The following is a 13,950-nucleotide window of genomic DNA, read 5'->3' on the forward strand; positions in this document are numbered from 1 at the left end:
ATCACATTTAACCTCTCCATTCATAGCCAAGGAGCATGAGACCAGGAGTGAATTAGGGACTTGTCCAAAGACATATGGTCACAGACAATTCAAGGATGAAGACTTAACTCTCTTTAACAACCAGTTCAGGGTACTTTTTATAAACTATTGAAAAAGGTCCAGTGCTAACAGAGTCTAAAAGTAGCATATGTGCCAGCTACTGATACCATGTACAACTTTACCAAAACTACCAGATCAAAAATGGTTTCTAAAAAGTAAATGTAACCTTCAGTTGTTTTTTATATTCAATAGTTAGTATCTATTCATGTACTGTATGGAAGGTATAGTTTTACTAAACTAATTGATAATAAACCAAAGACTTTCTCCTCAAAAGTCCAAATATGTTATAAATCAAGACAAATATAAAATGAACAATTTATAAAAAGAGAATCACAAAACAAGCAATTTAAGAAGGCATATCATGAAAAGAATCAAAATATAATCATCCTACCATTAGGAAGTATTGTAGGTTCCCATATTTTCAAGAGTTTGGTAAGTTCAATCATAAATCTGGAATAGGGCTCAGTAAAAATGTTATCTATTCTACCATTTTCAAACAGGTACTACAAGAGAAAAAAATGGAAACATATATGTTGATACAAAAACACCCACAAGTTTTTAAAAAGAATATTTTTAGGAATATAGTTTACCCTTAGTTTTTATCCTTACAATACTGTGAACCATTTTAAGGATACAGTTAAAACACCAGAATTTAAGCTAAAGATCCTTTTCACATGAACTAACATTATCTTGAGCACCGAGCTTGTAAGGTAAAGTTTTCTATTTCCTTTTAAAAACATGAATGGTATAAAATAATTATAATAAGTACCTTTTAGTTAGTTAATAAAACTGATATACTAAAAATTGGTCCTAATTCAAATTTCTCAAATCATTTTTCTAATTCTCAGTGTCTGAGGTGCGCTCTTAGCAGTTTTTGTTTGTTTTTTAGCCTAGTTATAAGATGACTTCCTGCAAATAATATAGTTATCTAGTGTCAGATAACCTGAGGCTATCCAAAATTTAAAACTATTTATTTGGAGGCTTCTAACCACAGCTCTCAACTCTCTGCCCCACAAGCCAGCCTTCAAAAAGTTCAAGTCTAATTATACGACTTAAAAGTATGCTAATTATAACCATCAAGAATCATATCACAGGGCCTTCGCTGGTGGCACAGTGGTTAAGAATCCACCTGCCAATGCAGGGGACATGGATTCAAGCCCTGGTCCAGGAAGATCCCACATGCCGCGAAGGAGCTAAGCCCGTGTGCCGCAACTACTGAGCCTGTGAGTTGCAACTACTGAGCCTGTGGGTCACAACTACTGAGTCCATGTGCTTAAAGCCTGTGCCCTGCAACGAGAACCCACCACAATGAGAAACCCGTGCACCGCAATGAAGACTAGCCCCCACTCGCCACAACTAGAGAAAGCCCGTGCGCAGCAACAACAAAAAAGACCCAATGCAGCCCCCCCAAAAAAAAATCACATCACAGAATGGGAAACACGCAACAGTTTGAGTAAATTACTGTTAAATATTTTGACGGTGCAGGTCAGGTCAGAGTCAAGCACTTCAGAGAAATACAATGAACAGAACAAGAGAATAACACAAAGTAGCATAATTATATGCTAAAAATCTTTCAGTGTTTTTTTTTGTTGTTGTTGTTGATACGCGGCCTCTCACTGTTGGCCTCTCCCGTTGCGGAGCACAGGCTCCGGACGCGCAGGCTCAGCAGCCATGGCTCACGGGCCCAGCTGCTCCGTGGCATGTGGGATCTTCCCAGACCGGGGCGTGAACCTGTGTCCCCTACATCAGCAGGCGGACTCTCAACCACTGCGCCACCAGGGAAGCCCCTAGTGTTTTTAAGATCTGGTATTTTAAACTTATTTATCTATGGCTATCTTGGTTTCCTGCTTTTTGATCTATGTATGACTTGCAGTAAATTTTTATTTCCACTTAAATTTATTCCGGCTAATAAAAATTACACACCATTGCAACGTGCATTTTTATAGGCCTCTTCAAAGGCAATTTATGATTGTATTGCCAGATTACAGTTTTGTTGTTGAAAAGTATTCTTCATTTTCTTCTTTATTTTAATAAAGTTATTTTCACAACTTAAAAATATTATATCCTCATTATGGAAAGAGTTTAAAATACAGAAAAGGTGGAAGAAAGATATACTCAAACTCACTACACAAAGGCAACTACTGGTAACAGTCAGGAGTTATTTCAATCTTAAAAAACATTTCCTTTATGAATACACAGAATTGAGTTTTGTACCTTTACTCAAATATGAGTACCTATAAAATACATGGGTTTAAAAAAAAATCACTTCCCCCTTAGATCAGAAACAAGATAAAAATGCCACTTCTACTGAACATTGTACAGGAAATCCTAGCCAGAGTAATCAGGTGAGAAAGAGAAATAAAAAGTACTGAAATAGGAAAGGAAGAAGTAAAACCATCTCTATATGCAGTGACATGAACCTATATATAGAAAATTCTAAAGTGTCTACAAAAAAACTAGTTATTAGAGCTAGTAAATGAACTTAGTAAAGCTGCAGAGTATAAGCAACACAAAATCAGTTGTAATAAACAATCCAAAGAGAACATTAAGAAAATTCCATTTACAATAGCATCAGATAGAATAAAATACTTAAGAATAAATTTAACAAAAGAGGTATGTGATTTACACGCTTAAAACTACATAAAACTGCTGAAATTAAAGAACACCTAGGAAAAACATCTTGTACTCATGGATCTAAAGACAAAATTGTTAAAACAGCAATATTCCCCAAAGCAATCTACAGATTCAATACAATCCTATCAAAATCCCAACGGTTTAGTTTTTGAAGAAATGGAAAAGTTGATCCTAAAATTGATATGAAATTGCAAGGAACCTCGAATAGCCAAAAGAATCTTGAGGAATCACACTTCCCAATTTCAAAACTTACTACAAACCTACAGTAATCAAAATAGTGAGTACTACCATAAGAATAGCCATAAACCAATGTATTAAAAACTGAGAGTCCAAAATAAACACATGCATATTTAGTCAAACGATTTTTGACAAGGATGTCTCCTGTCACCTATGTCAAATCACCTATGTCACTTCTTTTGTGAACTGCTATTTATGCCTTTTTTGTGCGTTTACCAATAAAATGCACCAACCTCAATTCCTCTTATTCTAACAGTCTCAGTTTAACTTATAAAAGGCTTATATGACCAAGACTTTTAAATCAGGGTCAGTAGTTCATTAAGAAGAGAGTATACGAGCAATACCAAACAAACAATATACACTATAAGTTTTCAGCTTAATTCACAAGTTCTATCAGAATTATTACAAATGCAATAGATTTTGTAACAATTATTGAATTTCATACCTGCTGAATTCCAAGGCACAAGTATAAGATACTGTCTGGATCATACTTTTCACCATTTGGTCTCCGCACTTCTTGAATAAACTGGCATAAGCCTAAACTCAACTCAGCAAAAGTGCAGGACAGAATATCTTCCTTCAGCTTGATAGAGCGGACTGTGGAAAGGTAGAAAACATCTGAAATACTAACTTATAGGAAAATAACAACATTACTCAATTCACTGAATAAACGCTGACTACACTGCCCCAGGTATTGTGGTGTACACTGGTGAATACATGGATTAAAGACAGATCCTGATCTCAAGGCTTTTTTAGGTAAAGAAATAAAGACAATGAAGCACATATGACGTAATAGGGTGCTATGACAGGGGTTTTATCTAAATAAAATTCTATGAAAAAAAATAAGGGCCATATAATAGACAGGGAAGGGTCATGTTAGATTCTGGAGATGTGAAAGGTGGAGAAGAATTAAACAAGTGGAGGAAGAATTCCAATTTGAGGATATAAAAAGATTTCCCGAAGTATACTCCACAAAATACTAATCATGTGAGAGCTCAAGAAAACTGGGTTTCTAAGATCTGATAAATATGGAAAACAGCAGTATGTTATACCTGCCTCTAAAGAATTCACAATGTTTTTTAACATATTAAAGGCTCTGGAGATATCTGCAAAAAAAAATGCTGTTCAACTTTCTTTAAAGTCATATTTATTTGAATAAGGAACACTTTAAGTAACATATAACTTCATGCCTTTGAAAATGCCAGAAAATATAGTATGTGCTCAACCACAAAAGTGAAAAGGTTCAGGGGACTCAGGTGAACAGCGGAAAAGAAAAGAGGGCAGATGCGGGCACATCATGGTAAGCCTCATATATTACATTAAGAGTTTGAAGACAACTAAGAACTGAATTAGTTTTAGGCAGGAGAGTTATCTAATTTGACTTGTAGAGATCTTACTGCAACAGACTGGTCCACACTGTGGGATGAGTTGCAACACTCTTTCTAGTTACTGCTTTTCTGCATTTAGAAAACACTGCATGTTTCCAAAGATACACTTGAGCTCCCCTGAGTTGGTTTTGCAAATTGAAATAGGTGATTCATGAGGGCAAGGACCATGTCTGATCTTTTCACCTGAGTGCCTACAACCATGCCTGATACATGACAGGTATATTCAGTAAGTATTTTTTTTGGATGAATGAGTAGCGGAAATGAGCAGGCATCCCCTGTGGCTACTGCATTTAGGCTTGGTGGTCTAATACAATATTACTTCTCCATTTTCACTACCCCTCCTTTTTTCTTTCTTTTTAAATTTTTATTTTTTTAAATTGAAGTACAGTTGACTTACATATCCACCGTTTCGTTTGTTTATTTTTTGGCCACGCTGTGCGGCATGCAGGATCTTAGTTCCCCAATAGGGGACTGAACCTGTGCCCCCTGCTTTGGGAGAACAGAGTCTTAACTACTGGACCACCAGGGAAGTCCCTACCCTTCCTTCTTTCTTAAAAATGTTGTGGCTCAAACTGGAAGGTGAAAGGCCTAGTAAACTCCCATAACAGGAGTATATTTATATCACTCTGGAGCAGAGAGATTATACTTGATCTGTGGGAACTCAATGAGTCAGTCACAGACCACAGCAGCAACTAACTGCTCCAATAATGAGGGTAGACTGAGGCAAAGCCAAGAGTGCATGCAATCACCCAGGTATTAGAGAGAAGGTATAGTTGGAAAGGAACAAAAAAATCTAGTTACAAGGACATATTCATTCCTGCCCCATCTCATCCCACAAAGATTGTATAAGTATCTTATATAAAACACAGATAATAAAAAAGCAAAATACAAACTGAAAACAAAGTTTAGAATAGAACGACCGGGGAAAAAAGAAAGCTAATGATTAGGGTTCTAAATTTATACAGTGTTGCTCTATTTGAACTGTTTATTGGGTTCCAAAGTTTTTGGCACCAAAAATGAAACCTGCAATCATGGTCAATCATATACAACTCCTTGATAGGAAAAATTCCTACAGTAACAGCAAGGCTTTTCCAGGTATTCTTCTTAACAACAACAACAACAACAAAAAGTGTTACACTGGGTTCCACACTGATTATTCTACAAATATAGGGCTCAAGAAGACAGATTTGAGTTACTTGCATAGTGTTAGAAAAAGAAACAGAATTCCTTATATTTGCACAAGAAACTCATGATCAGAAGATACAACCTTACCTTTATAACAAGCTCTTTAAAATTGGGAGTGGATATCAATTTCTCTTTTTAAACATAAACTTCAAATTTTAAATAATTTTAAATATTCCATTTACAAATTTAAAATCAACAATGATATTACAAGCAATTCAGATCACAAGGAGAGAAATTTTACCTCTACAGCCTGGCTCTGAAGATTCTTGAGAGAGTGCGTGGTCTTGAGCACTTCCTAAAGGGTCAGAACACGGGCTAGATGAGGCATGTTCAACTCCTGACAAAGAAAGAAAAATTAATGAGAATAAATAAAGATGGGGAAAAAAATTAAGTAAAGCCAAAATCAAAGTTTTATGGGATTTCTGACCTACTATTTATCCCTTTTGAGTAGATTTATGACTTTATCTGTATTCCTCCCACCCCCTAAATCGAGACACAAATTCATGCCGTGTATTTACCACTTTTCAGATCCCCCTGCTCTTCCTTGGCATTTTTCCACTGAACCCAGTTCTTCCAGGCATTTACCCCATACATGTATTTCAGTGTCATCCCAGACACTGAGCACCCTTGAAAGGCTCCTTGAATAAGACTCCTGGGCTCCACAGATACTACAGACTTCTTCCGTCCCTGTAAGAATTCCAAAAATTTACAGAATATAAAATTTAGTTTCAGAGCTTTAAGAATTGGGATTCTCAAAGACAGAATGGGCATAAATTTACAGAAAATGCAATTTAGTATTAGCTCCCAAAGATTCAGAGTTCTTAGAGCTAGAAAGAGCTTAGTCATCTAATCCAATCCATATGAGAAAAGAAAAAAAGAGAAAATTGAAGTGTAGAAGGTAATATTTTAATAATCACTAACATTTGGGTATTTACTATGTTCCAGATGCTGGACCCACCCAATGAGGTATGAATAACAGTTATTACCACTCAGGTCTATTTAATGGAACATACGAATAGATGGCTCTAAAAGAAGCCTCAATAAATTCTCTAACTACAGTGGAATTCAGCAAGAAATCAGTAATGAAATAGTGTTAGAAAAATCCTGAAAACTCAGAAATTAAACAACACATGTTAAGAAACCACAAATGCGATTAGAGAATATTTTGAACTTAAGTAAAAATGAAAACAAAACGTATCAAACTTTATGTAATAGTGCTAAAGCAGTGCTTATAAGGGCATTTACAGTATTAAAATGCTTCTATGAGAAGTGAAAGAAGTCTAAAATCAATAATCTAGCCTCTGTGTTAAGAAACTAGAAAAAAGACTTCATTAAAACCCAAAGTAAGGAAATAATAAAAAGAAGAGCAAAAATCAATAAAAAGAAAAGATAAAGGAAAAATCAATAAAATGAAGAGCTGGTACTTTTAGAAGGTTAAAAAAGCATGATAAATCTCTAGCTAGAATGATCAGGGATAAAAGAAAAAAGACACAAATTATCAACACCTGACCCCACACATATAAAAAGAATAATAAAACTGAACGTCATTATGACAATAAACTAGACAGCTTAGATAAACTGAACAAATTTCTTGAAAGACACAAACTAACAAAGCTTGCTCTAGAAGAAATAGATAACCTAAGTAGCTAGAGAAATTCAATTCACAGTTTAAAACCTTCCCATAAAAAAAAATCCAGACCCAGATGGCTTCACTGTTGAAGTCTACCCAAGAATTAAGTAATTATATAAACTGTATTTCAGAAAATAGAAGAGGAGGAACACTAACTCACTTACGTTACTATTATCCTGACAGCAAGGCCAGATAAAGTCATCACAAGAAAACAGATCAATAGCTCTTTTAAACTGAGACACTTAAAACCTTAACAAATATTAGCAAACTGAATCCAGCAACGTATAGAAGAATAAAAACATCAAAAGAAAGTAGTGCTCATCCCATAAATGCAAGGTTTATAATTTAAAAAATTAATGTATTTCACCACTTTAAAAGACTCAGAAAAGAAAAACCAGATGATCATCTCAAGAGATCACCTGACAAAGTTCAAAACACAATCAAAAACACTCTGAGCAATTAGAAATAGAAGGGAACTTCCTGAACTTGATAGAGGTCATCTATGAGAAACATATAGGTAACATCATACTCAATATTGTAAGGCTGAACACTTCCCTAAAATTGGGAAGAGGCATGAAAGTCTGCACTCATTACTTATATTAAACATTGTACTAAAGATCCTTGTTAATGCAATAAATCAAAAAAAGAAAGAAAATGCACTAAGATTGTAAAGGAAAAAGTGAAACTGCCTTTATTTACAGATAATATGACTGTGTAGGCAGAAAATCCTAAGGATTTCAGTTGAGCAAAATCACCGTATATAAAATCAATATACAAAACCATCTCTATTTCTATGTCAACGAAGAACACTAGAAAAGGAAATTTAAAAATAACGCTATTCACAACAGGATCAAAAATATATTAAAATACTTATTAGATAAATTTGATAAAGTATAAGACTTGTAAAATGAAAAATACAGAACACTGTTGGGAGATAATCTGAATAAAAGTGAAAGATACCATCTTTATGGACTGGATGGCTCAAAGTTGCTAGGATGTCAATTCTCTGCAAATTGATCCATGGATTAAGAACAGCCCCAATCAAAATTTCAGCAGACTTTTTTGTAGAAATTGACAAGCTGATTCTAAAATGTATATGGAAATTCAAATAAATCCTTTGAAAAAGATGAACAAAGATGGAAGACCTACACTCCTATTTCAAGACTCACTGTAAAGCTACATTAATCAAGTCAGCTGGTACTGGTATAAAAATAGACATGTATATCAATGGAACAGAATAGTTTCAGAAACAGACCAAGACATATATGGTCAGTTGACTTTAACAAAAGTGCCAATGTAACTGAAGGGGAAAAGACAGCGTTTACAAAAGTGGTACTGGAACAACTGTATATCCATAAACACAAAAAAATGAAATGTGATGCCTTAACTTATACATAAAAATTATCTCAAAATGGATCACAGAAAACATAAAAGAAAATTATAAAACTAGGAGAAAATGTAAGAGAAAATCTTAATTACCATAGTTAAGTTAAACAAAGATTTTTAGATGGGATAATAAAAAGCACAAATTATAAAAGAATAAAAACTGATAAAGTGGACTTCTCAAAAGTAAAAAGTTCTGTCCTAGTGTGGGTGACCAAGATGGCAGAATAGGAAGACCCTGAGCTCCCCACCTCCCATGGGCACACCAAAATTATTACTATGTACAGAGCAACTTTCCATAAAAATGACCTGAAGACTAGCAGAAAAGATCTTTTACAGCTAAAGATATAAAGAAGGAACTACAAGATGGGTAGAAAGGGGCAGAGACACGGTATAATCAAGACCCACACCACCAGGTTAGGTGACACACAAATGGGAAGATAATCACAATTGGAGATGTTCTCCCCGAGAAGTGAGAGGTCTGAGCCCCATATAGGGCTCGCCAGTCCGGGGCTCCTGCACTGGGAAGATAAACCTCCAGAACACTTGGTTTTGAAGGCCAGCAGGGCTTGTTTTCAGGAGAGCCAGAGGGCTGCAGGAAACAAGAGACTCCCACTCTCAAAGGGTACACACAAAATCTCACATGATCTGAGACCCAGGGCAAAAGCAGTAATTTGAAAGGAGACTGGGTCAGACCCACTTGATTTCAGAGAGCCTCCCAGAGAGTCAAGAGGAAACTGGGACTCACCCTGGGGACACAGATGCTGGCGGTAGCCATTTTGGGGAGCTCACTCTACAATGAGAACACTGCTGCTAGCAAGCACCATTTTGGACTCCTCCCACGAAGTTAAATGAGAACTGGAGCCAGCCTGCCCACCAGCCAGTTGCCAACAATCCTGGGACGCTTGAGGCCAAGAAGCTAGCCAGGTGGGGACACAGCCCCAAACACCAGCAAGTTTGCTGCCTTAGGCTCCCATGAGCCCCCAGCCACCCTGAACAAGGCTCTGCCCACCAGTGGATAGGCACTAGTCCCAGGACCTCCTGGGCCCTGGCCTTGCCCACCAGCAGGCTGACACCAACTCTAGGATCACCAGGGCCCCACAGCCAGAGATCCTCAGGAGCAGGCTCTTCCCACCAGTGGACCAACACTAGCCCCAGGATACCGTGGGACCTAGACCAATATATCCACAAGACAATACCAGCTTCAGGAACCAGGCCCCCCAGCCAGAGACCCTGGGACCCAGCTCTGTGCACCAATGGAACAGAACTAGTCCCAGGATACAGCCTCACCCACCACTGGTTGGCACCAGCCCTGGGATCCCATGAGCCCTGGCCCTGCCCACTAGAGAGCAGACACTAGCCCCTGGGTATACCGCAGCCCTGTAGCCACCTGTGTCAGGACCCAGCCTGTAACCCAGTGGGTCAAAACTAGGCCGAGAACACCCACCCTCCACCCAGTCCCACCCACCAGCAGGACAGCATTAGCCTGGGAACTCCTCAGGGCTCTGCAGCCAGCTGCCTCATGACGTGGCCCTGCCCACCAGTGGGCCAGCACCAGGACCAGAACGCCCCAGGCTGCAGCCAACCACACCAGAGTCGGAGGCCTCTGCATTAGGCAGGGTCTGGCAATCAACCGGTCTTGGACTTTCTGGTCCCAGCACGCCCACAGTAGTCAGCCATGCTGACCATGCTTATCAGAATGCCCACAGGAGTCAGCTTGTCATAAGGGCCCATGCAGTGCATATACAGGGCACCCCTAGAGCATACAGCTCTGGTGACTAGAGGGGAGTCTGCTGCTCAGCCCCGTAGAATGTCTCTTACATAAGGTCACTTATCTAAGATTGGTAAACCGAACCAACCTATGAAATACATAGAAGTAAAAACAAAGAACTAGGCAAAATAAGGCAACAGAGGAATATGTTCCAAAGGAAGCATTCTACCCAATAAGACTGCAAGGTAATGACTGTAAAGATGCTCAAAGAACTCAGGAGAAGAATGAACACAGTGAGAGGTTAGAAGTTTCTAACAAAGAGTTAGAAAATATAATGAACAAGCAAGCAGAGCCAAAAAATACAATAATTGAAATAAAAGGAATTAACAGTAGGTTAGCTGACACAGAGGAACAGATCAGCAAACTGGTAGACAGTGTAGTCAAAATCACTCAAACTGAAGAGAAAAAAGAAAAAGAATTTAAAAAAATCAGAACAGTTCAAGAGAACTCTGAGACAACTTTAAGTGTACCAACATTTGCATTGTAGAGGTCCTGGAAGAAGAGAGCACGGAAGGAGCAGAGGACGTATTTGAAGACATAATAGCTGAAAACGACCCTAATCTGGGAAAGGAACCAGACATCCAAGTCCCAGAAGTACAGAAAGTCCCAAACAGACTCAATCCAAAGATTTCCGCTCAAAGACACATTATAATTAAAATAGCAAACATTAAGGATAAAGAGAGAATTTAAAAGCATCAAAGGAAAAGCAACTAGTTACGTTAAAGGAAAATCCCATAAGGCTATCAGATGACTTTTCAGCAGAAATTCTGCAGGCCAGAAGGGACTGGCACCATGTATGTAAAGTGATGAAAGGGAAAAAACCTACAACGAAGAATACTATACCCAGCAAGCCTTTCATTCAGATTTGATAGAGAGATTAAGAGATTTTTACAGACAAGCAAAGCTAAAATAATTCAGTACAACAAAACCAGCTTTATAAGAAATGTTAAAGGGAATTCTCTAAGCAGAAAAGAAAAAGTAACAACTAGAAAAATGAAAATTAAAAAAGGAAAAATTTCACTGGTAAAGACAAACATACCGTAAAGATAGTAGATCAGTACTATCTACTAGAAAGATTAACACAAAAGTAGTAAAATTATCTGTATCCATAATAAGTAGTAATGAATACACAAACCAAAAAACGTAAAATATGATGTCAGAAACATTAAATGTAGGGAGGGTAAAAATTCAGGGTCGGTAAAATGTATTAAAAATTAAGAGATCAGCACTTAAAATAATCATGTATAAACATAAATAGACTGGTATACATAAACCTCATGGTAACAACAAACCAAAAATCAGTAATAGATACACACACAAAAAAGAGAAAGGAACCCCAAAATAACACTAAAGATAGTCATCAAATCACAGGGGATGAGAGCAAAACAATGAGGAACAAAAAAGAGCTACAAAAACAACCACAAAGCAATTAACAAAATGACAATAAGTACATACCTATCAATAATTACTTTACATGTAAATGGACTAAATGCTCCAATAAAAAAACACAGAGTAGCTAAATGGATACAAAAACAAGACCCACAGTGCTGCCTAAAAGAGACTCACATCAAATCTAAAGGCACACAAAGACTGAATGTGAGAGGATAGGAAAGGTGCACCTAAATACATAAAGCAAACATTGACAGATATAAAGGGAGAAATGGACAGTTACACAACAAGAGTAGGGGACTTTAAAACCTCGCTTACATCAATGGACAGAGATAAATAAGGAAAATAAGTAAGGAAACACTGGCCATAAATGACACATTACAAGAGATGGATTTAATAGCTATATACAGAATAAACACACACACACACGTTTGTGTGTATATATATACATATATATATATGTAATATTTCACCCAAAAGCAGAACACACATTCTTTTCAAGTTCACATGGAACATTCTCTAGATCACTTGCTAGGCCACAAAACAAGTCTCAGTAAATTTAAGAGAAAAGTAAAATCATATCAAGCATCTTTTCCAACCACAATGCTATGAGACTAGAAACCAAATACACAAAAAAACTGTAAAAAACACACAGCACAGAAGACTAAACAATGTATTATTAAACAACCAATGGGTCACCAAAGAAATTAAAGAGGAAATCAAGATATACCTGGAGACCAATGAAAATGAACACAATTATCCAAAATCTGTGGGATACAGCAAAAGCAGTTCTAAGAGGTAAGTTTATAGTGACAAGCCTACTTAAGGAAACAAGAAAAATCTCAAATAAACAAACTAACCTTATATCCTAAAGGAACTAGAAAAAGAAAAATAAAACCGAAAGTTGGTAAAGGAAAGAAATCATAAAGATCAGAGCAAAAATAAACTAGAGACTAAAAAGCAATAGAAAAGATCAATGAAACCAAGAGCTGATCTTTTTAAAAGATAAGCAAAGTGGATAAACCTTCAGCCGGACTCATCAAGGAAAAAAGAAACGTACAAATAAATTTAAAAAAAAAAATGAGAAGAGAGAAGTTACAACAAACAACACAGAAATATAAAGGATCTTAAGAGACTACTATGAACAATTATACACCAAAAGAACCACCTGGAAGAAATGGAAAAATTTTAGAAATGTACACTCTCCTAAGACTGACCCAGAAATACACAGAAAATATGAACAGACCAATTACTAGTAATGAAATTGAATCAGTAATCATAAAACTCCCAACAAACGAAAGTCTAGGACCAGACAGCTTCACAGATGAAGTTGACCAAACATTTAGAGAAGAGTTAATACCTATCCTTCTCAAACTATTACAAAAAATAGCAGAGGAAGCAACACTTACTAATTCATTCTACGAGGCCAGTATCACCCTGATACCAAAAGCAGACGACCATAAAAGAAGACAATTACAGGCCAATATCACTGATGAACATACATACAAAAATCCTCAACAAAATATCAGCATACCAAATTCAACAATACATTACAAGGATCACACACCATGAGCAAGTGGGATTTATTCCAGGGATGCAAAGAACAATTTGGTATTTGCAAACCAATGTGATACATACACCACATTAACAAACTGAAGAATAAAAGTCATATGATCATCTCAACAGAAGCAAAAAAAGCCTTTGACAAAATTCAACATTTATGATAAAAATTCTCCACAAAATGGCTATAGCGGGAACATACCCCAATGTAATAAAGGCCATATATAACAGACCCACAGCTAACATCATATTGAATGGTGAAAAACTGAAACAATTTCCTCTAAGATCAGGAATAAGACAAGGATGCCCATTCTGCCACTTTTATTCAACATGGTATTGGAAGTCCCAGCCACAGCAATCAGAGAAGAAAAAGAAATAAAAGGAATCCAAATTGGAAAGGAAGAGAACTGTCACTGTTTGCAGATAACACCATATTATACATAGAAAATCCTAAAGACAGCACCAAAAAGTTATGAGAACTCACCAATGAATTCAGTAAAGTTGCACGATACAAAATATACAAAATCTGTTGCATTTCTATAAACTAACAACAAACTGCCAGAGAAATTTTAAAAACAATCCTGTTTATAATCGCATCAAAAAGAATAAAATACCTAGGAATAAATCTAACAAAGGAGGTAAGACTCGACTCAGAAAACTGTAAGACACTGATG

At 36.7% G+C, this 13,950-nt stretch overlaps 1 protein-coding gene across 1 annotated transcript in view; it reads right to left on the reverse strand.

Annotated features, from left to right (window-relative positions):
- The window catches only part of ZMYM4 (zinc finger MYM-type containing 4), a 174,601-nt gene that overhangs the window by 14,050 nt on the left and 146,601 nt on the right, over positions 1-13,950 (reverse strand). Inside the window, exons 24-27 of the mRNA XM_060140581.1 lie at positions 6,062-6,230; positions 5,785-5,880; positions 3,416-3,567; positions 491-602 (exon numbers count right to left, since the gene is read on the reverse strand). Of these exons, the coding sequence (XP_059996564.1) occupies positions 491-602; positions 3,416-3,567; positions 5,785-5,880; positions 6,062-6,230 (529 nt within the window). The remainder of the gene's footprint in view (positions 1-490; positions 603-3,415; positions 3,568-5,784; positions 5,881-6,061; positions 6,231-13,950) is intronic.

Source organism: Lagenorhynchus albirostris, chromosome 2 (genome assembly GCF_949774975.1).
Source record: "Lagenorhynchus albirostris chromosome 2, mLagAlb1.1, whole genome shotgun sequence".
NCBI classification, from domain to species: Eukaryota; Metazoa; Chordata; class Mammalia; order Artiodactyla; family Delphinidae; genus Lagenorhynchus; species Lagenorhynchus albirostris.